The sequence below is a fragment of the Schistocerca serialis genome, chromosome 2 (assembly GCF_023864345.2).
Source record: "Schistocerca serialis cubense isolate TAMUIC-IGC-003099 chromosome 2, iqSchSeri2.2, whole genome shotgun sequence".
In the NCBI taxonomy this organism is placed as follows: Eukaryota; Metazoa; Arthropoda; class Insecta; order Orthoptera; family Acrididae; genus Schistocerca; species Schistocerca serialis.
The window spans coordinates 1,092,926,466-1,092,952,768 of record NC_064639.1 but is presented as its reverse complement, the minus strand read 5'-3'; the positions used below and the strand labels follow the sequence as shown (position 1 = coordinate 1,092,952,768).

Genomic DNA, 26,303 nt, shown 5'->3' with positions numbered 1-26,303 from the left:
AAGGGAACTTGCTGTTCCAACAGGACAATGCACGTCCGCATGTATCCCGTGCCACCCAACGTGCTCTAGAAGGTGTAAGTCAACTACCCTGGCCAGCAAGATCTCCGGATCTGTCCCCCATTGAGCATGTTTGGGACTGGATGAAGCGTCGTCTCACGCGGTCTGCACGTCCAGCACGAACGCTGGTCCAACTGAGGCGCCAGGTGGAAATGGCATGGCAAGTCGTTCCACAGGACTACATCCAGCATCTCTACGATCGTCTCCATGGGAGAATAGCAGCCTGCATTGCTGCGAAAGGTGGATATACACTGTACTAGTACCGACATTGTGATGCTCTGTTGCCTGTGTCTATGTGCCTGTGGTTCTGTCAGTGTGATCATGTGATGTATCTGACCCCAGGAATGTGTCAATAAAGTTTCCCCTTCCTGGGACAATGAATTCACGGTGTTCTTATTTCAATTTCCAGGAGTGTATCAATCGTGAAAGACAAAGATTTAACGAAACTACTAGATTTCATACCTGGAGTGGGCAGATAGGTTTCTCTGAACCTCATGTCACAGAATGTGCTTAATGAAGATGATAACGAGGATAATGAAGCTGTTGAAATAGGTCATAATTGTGTGTGTGGTGCATTCAGTATCTGTTGTTTAAGTTATGATTCTAGTTTCACATTAATTACGTACTTTACAACTGTCAAAATGACACTATTGTCATTAGCGCTATATAACAAAATTTTGCGAATTAACATTAACAATAACAATCCAAAATATTAATAAAAATTTCATAACATAAAGTGGGTCTTTATTTTTTGTAGGAAATATAGGATGTTGAATCTTGATTAAAAAGCAAGTCAAACCTTTGAGATTGTTGGTTTACCTACAAATATGATTTTCAGAAACATATGTTGTTCTCGAAACTTTGTGTCTGTGCTTTATGCCCTTGTAGTCCTCAGTGTCTCAGCTAATTACACACATCGACTGATTGGAATAACTAGATTTCAATTATTTAGCAGCATCTGCAATAGATCATCAAATATTTACCATCCAATTTATTTAATGTGATTTCTAGCTTGTTGCATGTGTTTCGTTTTGTGGCCTGTGTGCCAATTTCGCTTCCTCATTATTGAAATATCTTCTCCCTTGACCTTACGTGACTAAGTGGAGCCCTTTTCACACTTTCTTGTCCCAGAAAAACTTGAGGTAGTTAGCAGAGACAAGGACCTGAACCTCGTCATCTGCACGCAAATCTGAGATGATGGATCCTGGGTGAGTGTAATCTCAGTGACCTAGAATATGTCTGGAGAGAACCTGAGGAGGACTTTATTCCAGAACAAACTGCTTCAGTATCGGAAGATAACCTTGAAGTGAATTCAGAAGGAAGTGGCATTGCCAGGCGAAACCGATGGGGATTCCGACGGAGGGTATGTGTTTATTGAACAGTCATTTCAGTGTTCCCGCGAGTCGCTGTCATCAACAACAGTGTCAATGAATCTTCCAGGCCAAATAATGCAAGTGATCTTGCACCCACAATGTCCGAAATTTTCAACATGTTCTTTGATAGCCAAATTGTATATACTAAATGCGTCTTCACGAATGCTAAAGCGTTACCTGTTGTTCAGCATTGCAGTGCAAATGCTGCTCTGGACAGAATAAGAATTAGATCAGACCCAGATTGTGCCAAACTGAGAGTGGTTTTCGATATGCTACTTTTGGAGCACTTTACCGCAGAAAGGAATCAATTTCTGAAATGTGGGCAACAGACGAAACTATTCGACGTGTAGTCTTTACAACAGTCCTGGCACGGGTTCGATTTGCGCATATTTTTCAGTTTATCACATTTGACGATAAAGCAACAGACCAACAATTAAATAGATTTGATATGTTAAAGGTTAACTCACTGATCTAATTTCTTCAGAATGTGTAGGTATAAGTGAAGTGTATTGAATCAGGTACGGATGAAAGAAAAATAAATCAACAGTATCTTACATAAGGAGGAATTTCCATAGTACTAGTTGATCTAATTTTTCTTTTTGCTACTATGGAAGACATGTAGCAGAGTATTGCAAAGACGAACGAGCTGTAGCATGGGGATAAAAAGAAACCGTGTTTTATACGGAACTGGAAGTTTCTAACGCCTCACAGTGTACAAATTTTTCTCGTTTTGACGGGGGATTTGGGCTTTATTACGAAATGCGTAATAACGTAAATAACTGCGCTCAAAACTAAAGTCGTCAAAACAAAATTTAATTAAATAACTTCATGCCTTTTCGTACGTGCATGATTCATTGATTTACCTAATATCCAACGTCATAACAGGAATACAACTTGTACAAATCTACAGATTTTACGCTGTAACCGCTCACAATTTAAGACAATAACTTCATATAAAATATTTCAAAGTGTAAAATTTCGTTTCAACGCTAAATTTCTTGACATTAATCTTTTTATATTTGAGCAGTTACAATATATACGAGGTACGACAATAAAGTAATGAGACTGATTTTATTTGCAAGCTATGGCAACCCTGCAGGCTTGCGGAGGCACAATATCTTTGACCTTGGTCTATAAGCTACTTCTAGTCCAAGCAGCATATCGTTGCAACTGTTCAGTCGTGAGTTGTGCTGTAATAAGTTAACACATGTTTGTGTCTCTCGTCACGGAAATGGAACCGTATAATATTGCGCAAAGGTATGCCATTTCTTTTTTAAATTGAGTGAAAACGCGACGACAACTTATGGTAAGCTTCAGAAGGCTTTTTGAGAGGAGGTTATGTCAAGAGCTCAAGTGTTTCGTTCGCATAAAATGTTTAGTGAAGGTAGAACGAATATTGAAGATGAAGACCGCAGTGGGCGACCATCAACCTCACTGACAAATGTCAACTTGGGCAGGGTGCGTGAACTCGTACGATCTGATCGAAGATTATCCGTCAAAATGATTGCAGAAGAACTGAAAATCAACCGAGAAACGGTTCGTCTAATAATAACTGAAGATCTTGGTATGAGAAAGATTTGTGCAAAAATTGTCCCCAAAAATCTCACGCCACAACAGCGAGAATCACGGAAAAGTGTGACAGCCGATCTGTTAGAGCAAACAGAAATCAATCCAGAATTGTTGAGCCGTGTTATCACTGGTGATGGAAGTTTTTTTTTCAGTACGATCCAGAGACAAAACGCCAAAGTTCGCAAAGTTCACCCAGACCAAAAAAAGCTCGCATGTCAAAGTCAAAAGTAAAATGCATGGTTGTGTGCTTCTTTGATTCCAAGGGAATTGTTCATAAAAAGTGGGTGCCTCCTGGACAAACAGTTAACCAATATTACTACAAAGAAATTTTAGAAAGACTTCGTAAAAGATTTCTTCGTGTCCGTGCCAACATTGCTGATAATTGGATTCTGCATCACGATAATGCGCCATCCCATACTGCTCTGTCAGTACAGAAATTTTTAACCTCAAAACAAATTTCAGTACTACCACAGCCAACTTATTCACCAGATATCGCTACGTGCGACTTTTTTCTATTTCCAAGAGTCAAAACGTCGGTCAAGGGACACCATTTTCAAACAACACAAGATGTCCAAAAAGCTGTGACAAGGGTCTTGGAGGATATTACAGAAGATGAGTTCCAGAAATGTTACCATCAATGGCAGAAGCGCTGGAAAAAGTGTGTGCAATCAGAAGGGGACTACTTTGAATGAGACAACACTAAACGTGACTAAAACGGTAAGCAACAATTTTTTTCACATCAGCCTTATTACTTTATTGTCGCACCTCGTATATTACTTTTCATTCGCTAGGTAGGACGTCCCGTTCGAGTAATGATCCACTGTAGAGTGAGGGATTTTTCAGTCAAACATCAAGTGAGCTTGTGGTGCAGCTTTTTCTTTCCATTCCATCTATGAAGGAGATGTACGGTTGCTCTAGGGTGCGGCCCTTTTCAGCCAGTTGTAGTTAATGATGTTGTGGCATTATTTATTTTTGGGATTCTTATTTGCTTTGGACATAGTATCTGATGCTGGTGCATGGGAGGAAGATGTCCGTACAATTATTACTTAACCCCAGCATTCGCCGCACAGATAAGGAAAAATATCCCTGCAGAAAATCCTCAGTTGAGATTGCCTGTCTTATGTCAAAACATTTTGAGTCCTTAAAATTTTGTTATTGTGGGAGTCTACAGCCTCACAACAATTTATAAAATAAAACGTGGCTCGCAGCAGCTTGTAACGCAGACGTTCTTTATTTAAATCGCGCGATTAGCTTATTTCGACCATAAGTCATTTTCAAGTACTTGTTTGATATTACATATTATATACTGCATTTATCAGATGCTTTTTACTTTCCAAGTATAACACCATACGTCACATGTTGATAACTGTACTCTTCAGTACTACAGCTCGACTGGTTGTCAACTAGTACAGTTACCAGTATGTGACGTGAGATTGTAACGTTTTTGATGTGCATTCATTCCTAATGTAATTATGGAATATGCCTCGGTATTGTACGTGTAAAGTAAAAAAATCTAATAAATGCAATATATATAAGAAATGCACTCGAAGTATGAATTAAAAAACGCCTTCAGTCACAACTTTTCGTGTTTTATTCAGTACACGATGCATTTCGGACCCTGTGGATACATCTTCAGGTGTAATTCGTCTTAATACATGCTTTACTTTTTCTCTTGAATGAGATGAAATGCGTATTCCTGTCACGAAAAGGTCTGATGTTAGGTTACGAATTTCGTAAGCCAAACGCGAAAATATGTGCGAAATAGTGGAAAAGATGAACAGTGTAAACTTACCAAATAATCCAAGAAAATCGTTTTTAACGTTTTAGCAACATGCTTCGTAGCCTACACAAGTCCATCAAGAGCGAACGGCCTGGGCTGCTCACGGAGGGAGTGGCTCTGTTCTACGATAACGCGCCTCCAAACGTCTTCAAGGTCACAGGAAGCGCAAGGGCCAAGTTCAAGCTGGAGCAGCTTTGGCATCTACACTGCAGCCTGGACATGTCCCCCTGCGCTTTTCATGTGTTTAATCCGCGGAAAAAGAAACATCTCAGACGGAAGCGCTTTAACTTGGACGATGAACTGAAGGACACCATTAAGGACTGGTTCCTGTTAGACCCACAGAAATTCTGGGAACAGGGAATCCTTTGGTTCATAAGACGGAGGGAACGCTGTGCCCGTGCCTCTGGTTATTAATTTTAAGTAAAGGCTTCAATTACACCCGCAGTGTGGTTTCGTATCTTTTCTTTTAAACAGCCATCATATCATATTTAATGTAAAAAATGTGCCTGAAATGACTTATGGTCAAAATTAGCTAAATGTACGATTTAAATAAAGAACGCTTACGATACAGGCTATTGCAGCCCATGTTTTCTTTTATAAAATTTTGTGTCCTGTTGCTTTGGATAGTCTGACTGACAAATCAATAATTCCTTTTGTCGTGAAGTCATATCTCTTCTATTCTAGCTAATCCCTCTACGCCTCTATGCTAGAGCATCCCATAATTTGGTTCATGTAGCTGATCTATGTAGGCTATGATTTATTTATTTATTTATTGTTTACGAGTGACTCGTAGAGTATATCTGATGTGGCTTCAAGAATGACGTGTGGGCATATGTCGATGTTGTGGTCTTCAGTGTGAAGACTGGTTTGATTCAGCTCTCCATGTTACCCTATCGTGTGCAAACCTCTTCATCTCAGAGTAACCGACATCCTTTTGACTTGCTTACTGTATTCCTCTCTTGGTCTTCCTCACAGCTTTTACCCCCACATCTCACCAGTACAAGTTCATGCTGAAGGAGAGAGTTCTCGGATCCGCAATATTTTAACCTGCTAATCTCAAAAGTAGCTCATTGCTCCTTGAATCTATCTTGTATTTTCTTTGTATAGAGATCAGGCAGGAGAGATGTAATGAAGCAGCAGAAAAGTCATATGCTAGGTCTCCAGCTATCTATTCTCTCTACTTGTCTAATTTCGTATGTTGTATTGTCCCCCAATTTGTCTAACTGAATTCTAACGTATTTCAACACGTTTCTGGATTGATTTCCTGTCTACAGAGACGGATATTTAATTAGTACACTATCTGTGCTTACAGATTAATAATTTGTTAATATCAGAACATTTAATTAGTACATTTTCCGTGCTTACAGATTAATAATTTCTTCGTATCAGAACAATCTTAATTAGCTTTTTGTGGGATTAGGTCTTACCCTCCACTTGCTTAGCACAAATTGATTCATCGCATTGTATCGGTCACCCCTCGGGTCAGGAGGGTAGCGGTCGTCGAGGTTAGACAAGTGAGGCAGTAACATTACAGTGTGTCGGAGGCCGAGTGTTTTCTGCAATGAATACTGTCTGCCCCAGTGCTCAGGAACAGGCCGGGCCGCTCACCCTGTCGTCGGCGAGAAATGCTGGACACAGCACCCAAACAGCTTAGTAGTGTGCGGCAGGTCAGCTACCCTGAGTGGGGGCGGCAGCGGCAACTTGTGTGGCGGCCCGGTGAACTCGATTGCCTCACTCAGCGCATTCGAAGAGGGGAGCGCGCTTAGACCCTGTACCAACGGCATCTTCCGGATGGCGATGGCGTTCGTCGTGAACGCGACAGCCCAGGGCTCCCTCAACACACAGCCAGCATCGGAGACGGCACTCAGGCGTCAACCCAGCAAGTAAAAAATGGCAGCTTGTAATCAGTCGGCTAAGTCCTTCACCAATGGAAGGCTCCATAGGTCTGCATCTTTTGTCAGTCACGGTTGCGACCTATAAGGAGCGACGGCGTGGAGTGGCCAAGTCCACCCACAGACGGCATGCTGCAGTCTCACAAAGTGAAGCGCCAAAGGAGCTGGTATAGGCATGCGCATTCAAATACAGATATATGTAAACAGGCAGAATACAGCGCTGCGGTCGGCAACGTCTATATAAGAAAACAAGTGTCTGGTGCAGTTGTTAGATCGGTTGCTGCTGCTACAATTGCAGGTTATCCAGATTTAAGTGAGTTTGACCGTGGTGTTACAGTCGACGCACGAGCGATGGGACACAGCATCTCCGAGGTAGCGTTGAAGTGGGGATTTACCCGTACGACCTTTCAAGAGTGTACCGTGAATATCAGGATTCCGGTAAAACATCAAATCTCGTAAGTCGCTGCGGCCGGAAAAAGATCCTGCAAGAACGGGAGCAACAACGACTGAAGAGAATCGTTCAACGTGACAAAAGTGCAATCCTTCTGCAAATCGCTGAAAATTCAATGCTGGGCCATCAACAACTGTCAGCTTGCCAGCCATTCAACCCAAACATCATCGATATGGGTTTTCGGAGCCGAAGGCCCACTTGTGTACCCTTGGTGACTGCACGACACAGCTTTACGCCTCGCCTGGACCCGTCAACACTGACATTGAACTGTTGGTGACTGGAAACATGTTGCCTGGTCGGACGAGTCGCGTTTCAAATTGTATCGAGCGGATGGACTTGTACGAGTGTGGAGACAATCTCATGAATCTATGGGGTTGTTCAATCTGGTGGAGGCTCTGTAACGGCGTGGGGCGTGTGCCGTTGGAGTGATATGGGACCCCTGATAGGTCTAGATACGACTCTGACAGGTGACACGTAGGTAAGAATGCTATCTGATCACCTGCTTCCATTCATGTCCATTGTGCATTCCGACGGATTTGAGAAATTCCAGCAGGACCATGCGACATTCCACATGTCCATAATTGCTACAGAGTGGCTCCAGGACACTCTTCTAAGTTTAAACACTTTCGCTGGCCACCAAACTCCCCAGACATGAACATTATTGAGCATATCTTGGATGCCTTGCAACGTGCTGTTCAGAAGAGATCTCTCCCCCTTGTACTCTTACGGAATTTTGGACAGCCCTGCAGAATTCGTTGCGTCACTTCCTTCCAGCACTGCTTCAGACATCAGTCGAGTCCATGCCACGTCGTGTTGCGGCAATTCCGCGTGCTCGCGGGGGCCCTACACGATATTAGGCAGGTGTACCAATTTCTTTGGCTCTTCAGTGTAACTGAAGTCATCAGATCAGCGGCAAGCAGCACATCATGGTACGCCAGCAACGAAACCGTAACTGTCATTCTGTCGGGGCCAGTGACGCAAACGGAATAAATAGACACACTGAGGATGAGCTGTCCTAAGCACAAGTACACAAATATCACGTCAGTTAGCATTTTAGGTGGCTACTTGCTCTTGTTTAAACAGACGTGTCAGCGATACTGTCTGTTGTGGCGTAACAAGACAGCTACGCCACACTGAAGTAGCCGAAAGGCACGCGTTTAGCAGGCAAGTTATAGGTCTGTAACAGGATACGTGATGAATGTGATAAAGAAAAGACCGTAGCTACTAGAACACTTAACTTTTATATCTTCCTTTGGTATACAGCATTCTTGATGATACAAGTGAGACTCATTAAGATACATGCAATGGTACAAATGGCGCCTTGCTAGGTCGTAGCCATTAACTTAGCTGAAGGCTATTCTAACTGTCTCTCGGCAAATGAGAGAAAGGCTTCGTCAGTTTAGTCGCTAGCAATGTCGTCCGTACAACTCGGGCGAGTGCTATTCCGTATCTCGAGACCTGCCTTGTGGTGGCGCTCGGTCTGCGATCACACGGTGGCGACACGCGGGTCCAACATGTACTAATGGACCGCGGCCGATTTAAGCTACCACCTAGCAAGTGTGGTGTCTGGCGGTGACACCACACTGTCCACACCGCGGTGTCTCAAACACGGACGGTTTTTCCTCCGACTGCATTTCTCATTCGTAGTAGCAAGCTTTGGAGCGGCGAAGCTCGTAAGCTGCATGTTATTACTCCGTACTGCAGAGTTTTCAGAACGACGTTCTGGTTGCCGTCATTGTGCACCGTTTGCGCTCCTTGCTGTAGTTCTGCTCGCTGTGTAGCAATGAGGGTTGGGCGTCGCCCTGCTTTTGCAGTGCTGACATTCTTCGTGTACTCTATTGTACGGTCGTGACATAAGGTGTGAGTTGAACTTGGTTCTTTTGCCATCACTGACGAACAATAGCTTCGCAAATTTATTAGTGCACCCGAAAACAGGGTTGCTATGCAACAGCATGTTGGAGTGTGACACCAGTTTGCAGTATCATTAGCGGTTTAGGAAAGTCGGCTCTATAGATTCTGTACGGTAGTGGACACGTGACTGCTCTTTGTGGCGTCCTTGCCATACGCGTAAAGCATGTCGATAGCTGATCAATCGCTTAGCCTTGCACTTTCCTCCGCCTGTGAGGTTCGCAATTAATTGCACTACTTCGCAAGGGAATCTGAAATGTACGTTTTGAAGAGCAACGCACACCCATTCGAACGCGGATTCGATATCCAAGAAGAGCGCTGTTATTGTGTCTGCCATGTTGCATGCTCTGTCGCTTTACTGGTTATCTTAGAACTGGGTGGGCTGTGCTGTGGTTGTCCATGAAACCGGTTTGTTCTAGTGCAATTATATTATTCACTTCCGCGTATTTTAATAGTCTGTGGATTATGATTGTTTCGAAAGTTTTTACTGTCACTGAGAAAACGATAACTGGTCTGTGTAAGTTTGGATTCCTTTTTTGTTTATTAGGCTATTAACACACATTAAGTTGTGGGCTGCCCCGTAACTAAGTTAGGTATTATTATTTAACAATATTCAGTTTTCAATCACATTTTTTGGTTTTGCAGTTATTGTCCAACGCATTTCGAAGCTGCAACCCCATTTCCAAGGACTGTATGCACATAACTGGCGCTACGTCCTCCTCAGTTTTTCACCTAACCGTAACAGATTTAACGAGATACAGTATACCTCAGGCGTGATTAATGAGAGTACGCTAGAGAAATGAGGGAAAACATGACACCTGCATTTGACCGCACAGCAGTGGTCTCCCACATTGGCGAAAAACTTTCACATTGTGCTTACATTCTGAAACTATTTAACATGTTTATGACAGTACTACATGTCTCAAAGGATGCATATTTAACATACGTTATAGTGATGTGATGAAATATTAACTTCAGTATTATTTTATTTACATAACTGACGAAAAAAGTAAGAAATTAAAGAAATAATTAGAGGAATGATAGCCATTTTAGTTTTATATGCTTACATATTCAAAACGAAATTTGACATGCTTATTTACGTACAGAATAGCGTAATATTCAAATGGTTCAAATGGCTCTGAGCACTATGGGACTTAACATCTGAGGTCAGCACTCCCCTAGGACTTAGAACTACTTAAACCTAACTAACCTAAGGACATCACACACATCCTTGCCCGAGGCAGGATTCGAACCTGCGACGGTAACATCTACATCTACATCTACATCTACATGATTAATCTGCAATTCACATTTAAGTGCTTGGCAGAAAGGTTTATCAAACCACAATCATACTATCTCTCTACCATTCCACTCCCGAATAGCGCGTGGGAAAAACGAACACCTAAACATTTCTGTTCGAGCTCTGATTTCTCTTATTTTATGTTGATGATCATTCCTACCTATGTAGGTTGGGCTCAACAAAATATTTTCGCATTCGGAAGAGAAAGTTGGTGTCTGAAATTTCGTAAATACACTCCTGGAAATGGAAAAAAGAACACATTGACACCGGTGTGTCAGACCCACCATACTTGCTCCGGACACTGCGAGAGGGCTGTACAAGCAATGATCACACGCACGGCACAGCGGACACACCAGGAACCGCGGTGTTGGCCGTCGAATGGCGCTAGCTGCGCAGCATTTGTGCACCGCCCCCGCAGTGTCAGCCAGTTTGCCGTGGCATACGGAGCTCCATCGCAGTCTTTAACACTGGTAGCATGCCGCGACAGCGTGGACGTGAACCGTATGTGCAGTTGACGGACTTTGAGCGAGGGTGTATAGTGGGCATGCGGGAGGCCGGGTGGACGTACCGCCGAATTGCTCAACACGTGGGGCGTGAGGTCTCCACAGTACATCGATGTTGTCGCCAGTGGTCGGCGGAAGGTGCACGTGCCCGTCGACCTGGGACCGGACCGCAGCGACGCACGGATGCACGCCAAGACCGTAGGATCCTACGCAGTGCCGTAGGGGACCGCACCGCCACTTCCCAGCAAATTAGGGACACTGTTGCTCCTGGGGTATCGGCGAGGACCATTCGCAACCGTCTCCATGAAGCTGGGCTACGGTCCCGCACACCGTTAGGCCGTCTTCCGCTCACGCCCCAACATCGTGCAGCCCGCCTCCAGTGGTGTCGCGACAGCCGTGAATGGAGGGACGAATGGAGACGCGCCTTCTTCAGCGATGAGAGTCGCTTCTGCCTTGGTGCCAATGATGGTCGTATGCGTGTTTGGCGCCGTGCAGGTGAGCGCCACAATCAGGACTGCATATGACCGAGGCACACAGGGCCAACACCCGGCATCATGGTGTGGGGAGCGATCTCCTACACTGGCCGTACACCACTGGTGATCGTCGAGGGGACACTGAATAGTGCACGGTACATCCAAACCGTCATCGAACCCATCGTTCTACCATTCCTACACCGGCAAGGGAACTTGCTGTTCCAACAGGACAATGCACGTCCGCATGTATCCCGTGCCACCCAACGTGCTCTAGAAGGTGTAAGTCAACTACCCTGGCCAGCAAGATCTCCGGATCTGTCCCCCATTGAGCATGTTTGGGACTGGATGAAGCGTCGTCTCACGCGGTCTGCACGTCCAGCACGAACGCTGGTCCAACTGAGGCGCCAGGTGGAAATGGCATGGCAAGCCGTTCCACAGGACTACATCCAGCATCTCTACGATCGTCTCCATGGGAGAATAGCAGCCTGCATTGCTGCGAAAGGTGGATATACACTGTACTAGTGCCGACATTGTGCATGCTCTGTTGCCTGTGTCTATGTACCTGTGGTTCTGTCAGTGTGATCATGTGATGTATCTGACCCCAGAAATGTGTCAATAAAGTTTCCCCTTCCTGGGACAATGAATTCACGGTGTTCTTATTTCAATTTCCAGGAGTGTAGATCTCGCCGCGACGCAGAACGTCTTCGCTTTAATGACTTCCATCCCAACTCGTGTATCATATCTGCCACACTCTCTCCCCTATTACGTGATAATACAAAACGAGCTGCCCTTTTTTGCACCCTTTCGATGTCCTCCGTCAATCCCACCTGGTAAGGATCCCACACCGCGCAGCAATATTCTAACAGAGGACGAACGACTGTAGTGTAAGCTGTCTCTTTAGTGGACTTGTTGCATCTTCTAAGTGTTCTGCCAATGAAACGCAACCTTTGGCTCGCCTTCCCCACAATATTATCTATGTGGTCTTTCCAACTGAAGTTCTTCGTAATTTTAACACCCCGGTACTTAGTTGAATTGACAGCCTTGAGAATTGTAATATTTATCGAGTAATCAAATTCCAACGGATTTCTTTTGAACTCATTTGGATCACCTCACACTTTTCGTTATTTAGCGTCAACTGCCACCTGCCACACCATACAGCAGTCTTTTCTAAATCGCTTTGCAACTGATACTGGTCTTCGGATGACCTTACTAGACGGTAAATTACAGCATCATCTGCGAACAACCTAAGAGAACGGCTCAGATTGTCACCCAGGTCATTTATATAGATCAGGAACAGCAGAGGTCCCAGGACGCTTCCCTGGGGAACATCTGATATCACTTCAGTTTTACTCGATGATTTGCCGTCTCTTACTACGAACTGCGACCTTCCTGACAGGAAATCACGAATCCAGTCGCACAACTGAGACGATACCCCATAGGCCCGCAGCTTGATTAGAAGTCGCTTGTGAGGAACGGTGTCAAAAGCCTTCCGGAAATCCAGAAACACGGAATCAACTTGAGATCCCCTGTCGATAGCGGCCATTACTTCGTGCGAATAAAGAGCCAGCTGCGTTGTACAAGAACGATGTTTTCTGAAACCATGCTGATTACGTATCAGTAGATCGTTCCCTTCGAGGTGATTCATAATGTTTGAATACAGTATATGCTCCAAAACCCTACTGCAAACGGACGCCAATGATATAGGTCTGTAGTTCAATGGATTACTCCTACTACCCTTCTTAAACACTGGTGCGACAGCGCAATTTTCCAATCTGCAGGTACAGATCTATCGGTGAGCGAGCGGTTGTATATGATTGCTAAGTAGGGAGCTGTTGTATCAGCGTAATCTGAAAGGAACCTAATCGGTACACAATCTGGACCTGAAGACTTGACAGTATCAAGCGATTTGAGTCGCTTCGCAACCCCTAAGGTATCTACTTCTAAGAAACTCATGTTAGCAGCTGATCGTGTTTCAAATTCTGGAATATTCCATTCGTCTTCCCTGGTGAAGGAATTTCGGAAACCTGCGTTCAATAACTCCGCTTTAGCGGCACAGTCGACGGTAACAGTACCATCGGCACTGCGCAGCGAAGGTATTGACTGCGTCTTGCCGCTTGTGTTCTTTACATACAGTCGCACGGTTCTAGACTGAAGCGCCTAGAACCGCTCAGCCACACCGGCCGGCAGCGTAATACTCATTGGAGTTTACTGTTTCTTTTGCTAAGTATTAAGTTATGCTTCTTGAGACTGTAACTTGTTTCATCAACATCTTTGTCCTCCTGATCTTTCATATGCATTTAGTCCCTTCTTCTTTTACTTGTACTGACAGACCATCCACCGGTCTAGGGAGTTGCTCTTTATTACATCACTGTTTCATCCATACATCGAGTCAGATGGGACGATGGGGGGAGGGTGAGGGCGGGGAGAGGAGGGGAGGATGCCTCGCACTGTAGATAAGACCAGACGGGTCCCTACATGCTCCCTGTGGTACAGAACCCTCAGGAAGCGTAGTATAGCAATGAAGGAAGCACGTAACAAAACCCTCATTCGACCGACGCTTGATTATTGTTCGTCAGTGTGCGAGCCTTACCAGATAAGACTGATAGATGAAATACAGAACATCCAAAGAAAGCTAGGTTCGCTTAGTAAACGCAAAAGCGTAATGAAGATCAAATCAAATCCTTTTATTTGTCTGAAGACAATATTTCTGTTGCATGAGACATCGTCACTCATTCACTCTGGTAGACTTTGCAAGAGAGGCACTGTGCACCGCGGCGTAGTTTACTGTTAAAATTGCGAGAGCGAACATTTGTAGACCAGTCACCCAATACATTGTTTCATGCTATACATATTTCGCGATTAGACGATGACGATAGGATCGGAGAGACTCGATTTTTCTCGAAGGCTTAACAACAATCGTGCCTCCCGATCACTATTCGCGACAGGAACAAGAAAAGGCGGGGGAGGGGGAGGGGGTGACAGTAGTAAACCATGTACCCTACGCCACACACGAAAGGTGGTTTGTGCAGTATAGGTATAGATATAGATACAGAAACCGACCCAACCCAGCATCCACTTTACGTCCTACGCAACTACTTTAACTCCAGGCTTCGTTATTGCCCCGAACGCCTCGATCCTACCATAACTACATATCACAGTAACGCGACCAGGTGACCTTCACTACTAGCCGGTGACACTACGCCTCCTAAGGTTTGTTTTGTGAACTAAGGAGAGATGATCTGAATAGCTTGGTTCCTTAGCCTGTACACAACCATACAACGAGACCTGAGTACTGCTCGAGTGTTTGGGATCCCCACCAGATCGGATTAAAGGATGACACTGAAGCAATTCAGAAGCATGCTGCTAGATTTGTTAGCGGGAGATTCGATCAACACCTAGGTGTTACGCAGATACCTCGTAAACACAGATGGGAATCCCTGGAGAGAAGACGACGTTCTTTTCGCGAAACGCTATTGAGGAAATTTAGAGAACAGGCATGTGCAGCTGACTGAAGAACGATTCTACCGCCACCAACGAACATTCCGCGTAAGTACCGCGAAGACAAGATAAGAGAAATTAAGACTTGTGCGGAGGCATATAAACCGTCGTTTTTCCCTCGCTGCAATGGAAACACACCACGGGTTCCGGTAAGGCCATTATGACTTTTTTTCTAACTGCAAGGGCACGCTGCTCTTGCTACTCGAGCGTGGAACCATAATCAGCAACCACGCGGCTGCTGTGGTCGCAAGTTCGAATCCTGCCTCGGGCATGGATGTATGTGATGCCCTTAGATTAGTTAGGTTTACGTAGTTCTAAGTCTAGGGGACTGATGACCTCAGATGTTAAGTTCCATAATGCTTAGAGCCATTTGAACCATAATCAGCGCGCAGCGCTATGAAGACACTGCGGAAACTGCGACGCACCGTAAAGTCAAAACGCCCAGGAATGCTGCCGGACGGAATCTTCCTACTGCACGATAATGTCCGCCCACAAACTGCTAATCTGGCGAAAGCTAAGTTTCAGCGATTTGGTTGGGAAACAATGCAACGTCATCTGTACAGTCCGGATCTTTCTTCGCGACATGGAAGAAGACATGCGTGGACGTCGGTTTCAGTCAGACCAGGAAGTGCAGGAGTGGGTGCCGTTTTGGATCCGTCAGGGACCGACCGCGTTCTACGAAACAGGATTTGATCGACTCGTCTCCCAGTGGGGTAAATGTTGTAATGTGTGTAATGATCACTTTTGAAAGGAACCATTCCACGGTCACATTGTGGCAGGTGCTCGGTTTTGACTTGACTGCCCGATATACGAGGTAGCCTATACCGTATACCATACTGCCGCTTGCGACGCATGTGGGCATACCTAGATGTACACTAATGGCCATTAAAATTGTTACACCACGAAGATGACGTGCTACAGAAGCGAAATTTAACCGACAGGAAGAAGATGCTGTGATATGCAAATGACAAGCTTTACAGAGCATTCACACAAGGTTGGCGCCGGTGGCGACACCTACAACGTGCTGACATGAGGAAAGTTTCCAACCGATTTCTCATACACAGACGGCAGTTGACCGGCGTTGCCTGGTGAAACGTTGTTATGATGCCTCGTGTTAGGAGGAGAAATGCGTACCATCACGTTTCCGACTTTGATAAAGGTCGGATTGTAGCCTATCGCGATTGCGGTTTATCGTATTGCGACATTGCTGCCCGCGTTGGTCGAGATCCAATGACTGTTAGCAGAATATGGAGTCGGTGGGTTCAGGAGGGTAATACGGAACGGTATGCTGGATCCCAACGGCCTCGTATCACTAGAAGTCGAGATGACAGGGATCTTATCCGCATGGCTGTAACGGATCGTGCAGCCACGTCTCGATCCCTGAGTCAACAGATGGGGACGTTTGCAAGACAACAACGATCTGCACGAACAGTTCGACGATGTTTGCAAGCAGCATGGACTATCAGCTCGGAGACCATGGCTGCGGTTACCCTTGACACTGCAACACAGACAGGAGCGCCTGCAGTGGTGTACCCAACGACGAACCTGGGGGCACGAATGGCAAAACGTCATTTTTACGGATGAATCCAGGTTCTGTTTACAGCATCATGATGGTCGCATCCGTGTTTGGCAACATCGCGGTGAACGCACATTGGAAGCGTGTATTCGTCACCGCCACACTGGCGTATCACCTGGCGTGATGGTATGGGGTGCCATTGGTTACACGTCTGGATCACCTCTTGTTCGCATTGACACCAATTTGAAACAGTGGACGTTGCATTTCAGATGTGGCTCTGCCCTTCATTCGATCCCTGCGAAACCCTACATTTCAGCAGGATAATGCACGACCGCATGTTGCGGGTCCTGTACGGGCCTTTCTGGATACAGAAAATGTTCGACTGCTGCCCTGGCCAGCACATTCCCAAGGCCTGTCACCAATTGAAAACGGTGGCCGAGCAACTGGCTCGTCACAATACGCCAGTCACTACTCTTGATGAACTGTGGTATCGTGTTGAAGCTGCATGGGCAGCTGTACCTGTACACACCATCCAACCTCTGTTTGACTCAATGCCCAGGCGTATCAAGGCCGTTATTACGGCCATAGGTGGTTGTTGTGGATACTGATTTCTTAGGATCTATGCACCCAAGTTGCGTGAAAATGTAATGAGATGTCAGTTGTAGTATAATATATTTGTCCAATGAATACCCGTCTATCATCTGCATTCCTTCTTGGTGTAGGAATTTTAATGGCCGGTAGTGTAGATTTAGGTGTGGAATCGTTCTGTCTTCATTCGTTCCTTGCTTCCTTCGGACAGACAGCAACCGGGAAGTAACGTGCTTGTTGATGCAATGTCAACAGGAGAGGCCGTGATGTGGCTGGCTGGGCAGCTGGCGGCAGCGACGAAGAGAGCGGCGAGGAGCTGCCGGAAGTTGCTGGGGGCGGCGGCGGTGACGGCGGCCAGGAGCGAGCCGTCCAGAGAACGAGCCACCAGGGGCTTCTGCTCTGCTGCCGGGCGCCCGCCACGTATCCTCATCACAGGTCAGTGGCCACTGCCTCTCCGTGTGCCTTACATGTATGTACAAATGTTCGTTTACGAAAGAAAATACACACGTGCTGCCCCAGTCTAATTCTCGCACAAAGATGACTTGTGTACACTGATGACTCAGAATATTGCGACGCTGCCCAAAACAAGATTAAATGCCAACTGGTGGGGCTGAGGGCACGTCACAAAGTAAGGAGAATACACTGAATGATTCAGCTGCCCATACCAACCCCATATGAGACAACAGTGTTGCTGGAAATTTCGCTTTGCAGCGGCGAAGCGCGTTGTCAAACTATCGCAGATTAATTGGTGGAGTAAACCAAGACATCTTATACCTAATGTAAAAATTTTGTTTATGAAGCTATTTTAGCGCATTAACGCAGCGAGTCAGTCTTTTTATAGAGTTATATACAGGAAACTTTCTCTTCCACACTTCTCATTTTGATATCACCTGTTACTTTCGTGCCGGCGGTGAAACAGAGTGCATAAGGCAACTTTTCTGAACCATTTGCGAAAGATAAAGTACTATAAATAAAATAAACTTACAGAGACATCCAAAACGTGTATGACTTCACCGCTAATTACACAAAGAAAATGGCTCTGAGCACTATGGGACTTAACAGCTGTGGTCATCAGTCCCCTAGAACTTAGAACTACTTAAACCTAACTAACCTAAGGACATCACACACATCCATGCCCGAGGCAGGATTCGAACCTGCGACCGTAGCACTCGCGCGGTTCCGGACTGCGCGCCTAGAACCGCGAGACCACCGCGGCCGGCAATTACACAAAGAATGACCGGAGACACTTGGATAAGTACGGCAGAAGTACGACACATCTCGGTCCTAAGATACATCTACACCTGCATATATACTCCGCTAGCCACCAAGCAGTGTGTGGCGGAGGGCACAATTCGCACCAAAGTCACATCCCCCCCCCCCCCCCCCCCCCCTGTTCCACTCGCGGATCGCACGACAGAAAAACGATTGTCTGAACGCCTCAGTACGAGCTCTAATTTCCCTTATCTTTGAATGGTGTTCATAGCGCGATTTGAAAGTTGGTGGTAATAATATATGCTCTACATCCTCGGCGAAGATCGTATTTCGGAATTTAGTGAGCAGCCCCTTCCGTGTAGCGCGTCGTCTATCTGCAAGTGTATCCCCGTGCAACTCACGATCAATCTTCACTTGTACGTCTTTTTGACAGTACGATTCCGTTTACCCAAAGCTCTGAGAGGAAACCGATATCGATTACACGGCTGTCGTCTGTCTGGGTCCCATTCCTGATACTGACGTAGTGCAGATCCCATAAAACGACATCGGTAGGGGCAGCTGAACCACCCCGCATAAGCAGAGCAGAGATGAACGGGGAATCAGTCAAGTGAGGTACGAACCCAAATGAGTAAATCCACTGGCATAAGACAGATAAGCGATTTTGATGAAGGGTAGGTTGTTATGGCCCGGCGCCTGAAAATGAGCACCTGATAAACGACGAAGCTGGTTGAGTGTTCACGTGCTACTGCCGTAAGCATTTACAGAAAGTGGTTAACAGACGATTAAACCACTAGTATGTGGCAAGGTGTTGGCTGTCCGTGTCTCGTCACATATCGTGGAGGTCAGAGGCTTGCCCGCTCTGTGAAGCAGGATAGGTTTTTTTTTTTTTTTTTTTTTTTTTTTTTTTTTTTTTTTTTTTTTTTTTTTTTTGCCAGATCTGACGACAGAGTACAGCCCTGGTGCAGGCACAATTCTTTCTGAGCACACTGTTGTTGAGCCCGGGGCTCCACAGCACACAACCGCTACATGTTCCCAAGCTGACCCAACGAAATCGTCAATTACGGTTGCAGTGGGCACTGTTTCACGAGAATGGACCATAAATCAATGAAAACTTGCTGCCTGGTCGGATGAACTGAATTTCTGATTACACTGGATGAATGGTCATACCCAATACGCTGCCATCCTCTGAGCATAGGCCTACGCTCGAAACATCCACCTCGCCACGGACACAAATCGGTGGGGGCAATGCGATGCTGTGGGGGCAGTGACCTGCGATTCCATGAGATTTGTGGCAGTTATCGAAAGCACAATGACAAATGTGGACTACGTGAGATTTTTTTTATTTTTTAAATTAGTTATATGTGCTGACTTCAATATTAATTTAGTATATGACGGTGCAAGAAACAGGATGTTGGTAGATACCCTAAATTCATATGATCTGATGCAGACTGTTTTTTCCAGCTAGGGTGCAGGGGAACAGTAGCACAGCCATAGACAATATTTTTATTCATTCTTCATTACTAGATGGGCATTCTGTTAGTAAAAGCGTGAATGGCCTTTCACACCATGATGCACAAATTTTAACACTAACAAGTTAATTCAACATCAGTAGAGAGTTTTTTAAACCTTTTCAAGGAACAATAGTGGCAGGATGTTTATAGTGCCAATAACATAGATGATAAATACAATGCTTTCCTTAATACATTTCTCATGCTCTTTGAGAGTTGCTTTCCATTAGAGTGTTCTAAACGGGGTACTAGCAGTAATAGGCAGCCAGGGTGGCTGACTAGTGGGATAAGGATATGTTGTAGAACAAACTGGGAATTATATCAAAACGTTAGAAGTAGTCATAATCAAGCTACACTAGCCCATTACAAACAGTATTGTAAGGTGCTTAAAAATGGCCGGCCGGAGTGGCCGAGCGGTTCTAGGCGCTCCAGTCTGGAACCGCGCGACCGCTACTGTCGCAGGTTCGAATCCTGCCTCGGGAATGGATGTGTGTGATGTCCTTAGGTTAGTTAGGTTTAAGTAGTTCTAAGTTCTAGGGGACTAATGACCTCAGAAGTTAAGTCCCATAGCGCTCAGAGCCATTTTTTTGGTTAAAAATGTTATTAGGAAGGCAAAGAGTATGTGGTTGTTGTTGTTGTGGTCTTCAGTCCTGAAACTGGTTTGATGCAGTTCTCCATGCTACTCTATCCTGTGCAATCTTCTTCATCTCCCAGTACCTACTGCAACCTACATCCTTCTGAATCTGCTTGGTGTATTCATCTCTTGGTCTTCCTCTACGATTTTTACCCTCCACGCTGCCCTCCAATGCTAAATTTGTGATCCCTTGATGCCTCAAAACATGTCCTACCAACCGATCCCTTCTTCTAGTCAAGTTGTGCCACAAACTTCTCTTTTCCCCAATCCTACTCAATACCTCCTCATTAGTTACGTGATCTACCCACCTTATCTTCAGCATTCTTCTGTAGCACCACATTTCGAAAGCTTCTATTCTCTTCTTGTCCAAACTATTTATCGTCCATGTTTCACTTCCATACATGGCTACACTCCATACAAATATTTTCAGAAACGACCTCCTGACACTTAAATCTATACTCGACGTTAACAAATTTCTCTTCTTCAAAAACGATTTCCTTGCCATTGCCAGTCTACATTTTATATCCTCTCTACTTCGACCATCATCAGTTATTTTACTCCCTAAATAGCAAAACTCCTTCACTACTTTAAGTGTTTCATTCCCTAATCTAATTCCCTCAGCATCACCCGATTTAATTTGACTACATTCCATTATTCTCGTTTTGCTTTTGTTGATGTTCATCTTATATCCTCCTTTCAAGACACTGTCCATTCCGTTCAACTGCTCTTCCAAGTCCTTTGCTGTCTCTGACAGAATTACAATGTCATCGGCGAACCTCAAAGTTTTTACTTCTTCTCCTTGGTATGTGGTATGCAAATAGAATAGCTAATTCTCTTGTATCTCGCCTGGAAGGCGGCGTGTGGGTCTGCTCCTGGAAACTGAAAGGTAGGCCGAATGAAGGAAGCGAGTAGGAGCAGGTGAGGTAAAACACGTCGGTACTGCGGGTAAAGCAAAAGTGGTTTTACTATAGTATAAACATATGCTAACATATAACATAACTTTAGGTGATGAGCGCGTAGGTGTGCAGTCAAAGTCCAGATAAGAGAGTCTCAATAGCAAGCTAAGCTAAAGCGATGGTTCTCGGGCGTCTGCTCTTCGCGTGGAGCAGCGCTCGTAGAGCTGCACAGCATCGGCTAGAGGGCGCTGTGGTCTGCGGAGATTTTCCGCTCTCGTAGTGCCAACCTACTCTGTGGCATCGGAACTATCGATACCACAGCCCTCCCACTGAAACGGCGCACCGTCGTTGAGTAGGGCTTCCGACGGCAGGTGGTGGCGCAAGTGAGGGGCCGAACAGCGGAACTGCCGGGGCGTGCCGCCCACCCGCGTCCCCGAATTGCTCGCGAGGGGGCGAGGTAAACGCCCCGTTGAAAACCCGCCCAGGACACGCACCGCCACTGGGTATGCTCGGATGAGGAAGCGGAGCAACAACCTCCATGGGCGACGGCGACGGCGGCGGCGTGACGGCAGCCTCAGCGAGAGAACCGTTCCGATGCCGTGAGAAGATGCATCGACAGCCAAAACAACTGGTTTGGAGGGATCGAAAGGAATCAAACAGCGATCACTCGACAAAGCAGATTTGAGCTTGTGAAAAGCAGAGTCACACTCCGAAGACCAAACAAAACAAACGTTCTTACGCCTAAGGCGATGCAAAGGTGCTGCAATCTGCGCTGCATTTGGTATAGCCGCGCGAGATTAGCCGAGCGGTCTAGGGCGCTGTAGTCATAGACTGTGCGGCTGGCCCCGGCGGAGTTCGAGTCCTCTCTCGGGCATGGGTGAGTGTGATTGCCCATAGGATAATTTAGGTCAAATAGTGTGTAAGCTTAGGGACTGATGACCTTAGCAGTTAAGTCCCATAAGATTTCACACACATTTGCATTTTTTTTTTTTTCATTTGGTATAAACCGAACATAATATGTAGTTTTGCGCAACACAGACTGAAGTTTTTTCAAGTTCCTGGGTGCTGGCAAGTCTAATCACACGGGGATGTGACGGCGAGGGTTGGATACCCTGTCCGTTAATCATATGTCCTAAATACCGAACCTCAGTTTGAAAAAATTTGCACTTGTCTGTTGCACTTGCTGAGGACGTCTTCCACCCTGCATGAAACTGTCCTTTCGGAGCATTGCGCCGTGTCTTGCAGTCGGTACAAATTCACGTTCCAGTGCCTGTCTGTAATATTTGTCCGCTGTGACAAGTCCCTCAATGAAAATGGGCCCAGTAATGCGTTGTGCACTGCCAGCGCACCAGTCAGTGAATTTTTTGATGATGAGGTTGAGCAGCAGCTTTAACGCGTGGATTGTCAGAACCCCTGTGATGTCACTTCTGTTAGTTGACAGACCCACGGGGATGGAAGTGTATCTTACCACTGAGCCTCATCAGATCCGTATCGACTGTTCTATTTTTTGTGGACTGGCAAGACAGCCAGTCCACTAGGACGGGAGGTCGAAGGGCACGCGTTTAAGCTCACGCAGGCTGGCGTGAGGTCTGGAACAGGACACGGAAATGAGAACTTAGAAAAACGTACGTAGCTTCTGGAATACTTAACTTTAATCCATAATTGGTGAACACCGGTCTGACGGTACATGCATCACAAGATAAATAGCAATTGATAATGGCGCCTTGCTAGGTCGTAGCAAATGACGTAGCTGAAGGCTATGCTAACTATCGTCTCGGCAAATGAAAGCGTAATTTATCAGTGAACCATCGCTAGCAAAGTCGGCTGTACAACTGGGGCGAGTGCTAGGACGTCTCTCTAGACCTGCCGTGTGGCGGCGCTCGGTCTGCAATCACTGACAGTGGCGACACGCGGGTCCGACGTATACTACCGGACCGCGGCCGATTTAAAGGCTACCACCTAGCAAGTGTGGTGTCTGGCGGTGACACCACACTATTTTCAAATGTCTCAATAACCAGGTTTCCAAAAGAATATCGCCACTTCACATCCATCTCCTTCAGAGGTTGGAGCTGTTGAATTTTGTGACAGAAAAGGTGAAGTTTTTCTTCCATTATCCTCTGGAGAGTGCTATGTACTACTTTGTACAAAACGGTAAGGACAGGTGCAGCAACTGTTGCCATAGGGAAGCTGGACAGGAGCAGAAATTATTAGTCAACAAGTAATACAGCAAACAGTAGTTTTACTTAACAAGTAGCTTTCTCCAGGCGTTGAGAAGAAACATTATAAAAGAACAAACAGCAATAAAGTCCAGCTACAACACGAAGCAAACTAAAAAGGGTCGCGCAGTTTGTGGCTTCCCTTACTGATGCACTAATGAGCTTTCGAAAAGTGACAGAGACTGAAGATTGTCGAAAACTGTTTCTGCAACTGGGCGTACAGCACCCACCGGCCATTCTACATGGTGATTCAGAAAGAATACCACAACTTTAGGAATTTAAAACTCTGCAACGACAAAAGGCAGAGCTAAGCACTATCTGTCGGCGAATTAAGGGAGCTATAAAGTTTCATTTAGTTGTACATTTGTTCGCTTGAGGCGCTGTTGACTAGGCGTCAGCGTCAGTTGATGCTAAGATGGCGACCGCTCAACAGAAAGCTTTTTGTGTTATTGAGTACGGCAGAAGTGAATCGACGACAGTTGTTCAGCGTGCATTTCGAACGAAGTATGGTGTTAAACCTCCTGATAGGTGGTGTATTAAACGTTGGTATAAACAGTTTACAGAGAATGGGTGTTTGTGCAAAGGGAAAACTTCTGGACGGCTGAGAACGAGTGATGAAAATGTATCTGGAGATGTTAGAGAATTGGCTGTTCCCTCAGCTCGAACAAGAAGCACAACAATTCATATTTCAGCAGGATGGAGCGCCACCCCATTGGCACTTATCTGTCCGTAACTACCTGAACGTCAACTACCCGAGGCGATGGATCGGCCGCCAGGCAGCCCGTGACAGAGCACTTCATCACTGGCCTCCAAGAAGCCCTGATCATAGCCCCTGCGATTTTTTCTTACGGGGGTATGTTAAGGATATGGTGTTTCGGCCACCTCTCCCAGCCACCATTGATGATTTGAAACGAGAAATAACAGCAGCTATCCAAACTGTTACGCCTGATATGCTACAGAGAGTGTGGAACGAGTTGGAGTATCGGGTTGATATTGCTCGAGTGTCTGGAGGGGGCCATATTGAACATCTCTGAACTTGTTTTTGAGTGAAAAAAAAACCTTTTTAAATACTCTTTGTAATGATGTATAACAGAAGGTTATATTATGTTTCTTTCATTAAATACACATTTTTAAAGTTGTGGTATTCTTTTTGAATCACCCTGTATAAGGCGGAGGGCATTCGTAGTCGGATCCACTGAAGGCCAGTGAGCGCGCGTCATTGGATCCGCTAGGTCCCCACGCGGCCGATATCGGCGTCTGTCGGAAACGCGTGCTTCCGTTACAAACTGTGAGACGCCGGTGTGGGTCGTATCGATCTATGATACTACAGAGAGACAATCGTGACATTCTCAGTCATTGTCCTGCATGTCTTGCTGATGCATGGGCTCCCCACTGAATCAGGTTTGCACTCTTTCTACATTCTTCAGGGTTACACCTGAGGTCGGTCGTTCTGACTGGCCTTTTGTGGAATCATGTAGGGATTCGGTCTTTTCAAAACATTTCATCAATCTGTTAAAAGATAGAGAAAACATCACACAAAATCTGTGTGAGAGGATGCATAAATTTTGGCATCACAGTTTGACTTGAATTCTGTGCTGTAATCTCATCGAGAAATGGTCACTCCAGATTGTGCTGTTCTGGGACTAGATGTGCTGTTGAGTACACGCCTCATCACATCGATACATCCAGAATTTGAGTAAGATGTCTTTACGATCAACAAATGCTGTTACAGTGTTAGTGCATCCATTCTGAAAATTGAATTGGGGCATCGATGAGAGAGGTATAGAATTTTCAGAGCTACAGAAAAATTATATCACAAGGGAAATCATTTACGGCGCACATTAAAACCACAGGAGACAAATACTTTCTAACGTCTATTTTGTGCCACCCTGTAATTTGTAGGGACGTGGAATGGCAGTGAATCTACAAAAGGGACTGCTTAGAAAGCACTTGTATGCCCCATCTTAGAATATTGTTCGAGTGCGTGGGATCTATACCAAACAGGACTAACAGGATTCATTAAACGTATACAAACATGGCGGCACGAATGGACATGGGTTTGTTTTAGGCATCGCTTCCGTAAAGACTGCAAATGCGAGATTAGACTAACTATAAGCGGACACAAAGATATTTAAGCAGTCGTTCTATTGCTCTGCATGCGCTATTGATATGGGAAGAAACCGTAACGTGTGATGCAATGCTTGACCAAGTGATGCTGATCGGCAAGTCCAAATCTTGTGACATGCGCTTTCCATTTTTTCGACAAGCTTAAAGACATTTTCCAACGGTGAGGACATTCACACAGCGGTTCTCGTATGGCTTCGTGGCCCGGGTTGCTATCGCCGAGGGATTGAACGATTCGTCGAACGTTCCTACTGCTGTTTATAGAAACTGGTCGACTACACTGAAAAACAATGTCTTGTATCTATATGACTTTGAAGTGTAGTGCGACATTCAACAAGAAGTTACTTGGCCTGGCATAGCAATGTGTAACCTACTCTTTGAAGTCCCGTTATATGTTATATGTAGTTGTAGACGTACACTTGACAACGAGAGAACAGACTCAGAGACCGAATGACTTCGAAGGGCATCGGCCTACTATCCTTCTATAATGTGCTCATCATAAGAATAAACCTGACGTAAACATAACACCATCTATTCTTCAGCGTTTGTTTGAATGTCATTGGATTTCGTTTCACAGTGGAGCGGAAGCCAAGCTGTGTCCAGTACAATCAAGTACGATCATTAAGTATACGTTTTGTGCTGTGTTACACCCACACAGGCTGAGCGATAATGCGGGCGCATTTAACTTGAATAACACGGGCCAGCCAGCTGCTCCAACTAACCCGCAATGGCGTGAGCAGTTAAGATGTACAAAGAGACGAGCAGACAAATAATAATGCTTCGAATGTCATTAAATTTTTAAAGA

The 26,303-nt window shown here is 45.5% G+C and overlaps 1 protein-coding gene across 1 annotated transcript in view; it reads left to right on the top strand.

Annotated features, from left to right (window-relative positions):
* Positions 1 to 26,303, top strand: part of LOC126458550 (L-threonine 3-dehydrogenase, mitochondrial) — a 220,191-nt gene that overhangs the window by 46,464 nt on the left and 147,424 nt on the right. The window contains exon 2 of the mRNA XM_050095670.1: positions 17,164 to 17,343. Within this exon, the coding sequence (XP_049951627.1) occupies positions 17,175 to 17,343 (169 nt within the window). The 5' untranslated portion in view covers positions 17,164 to 17,174. The remainder of the gene's footprint in view (positions 1 to 17,163; positions 17,344 to 26,303) is intronic.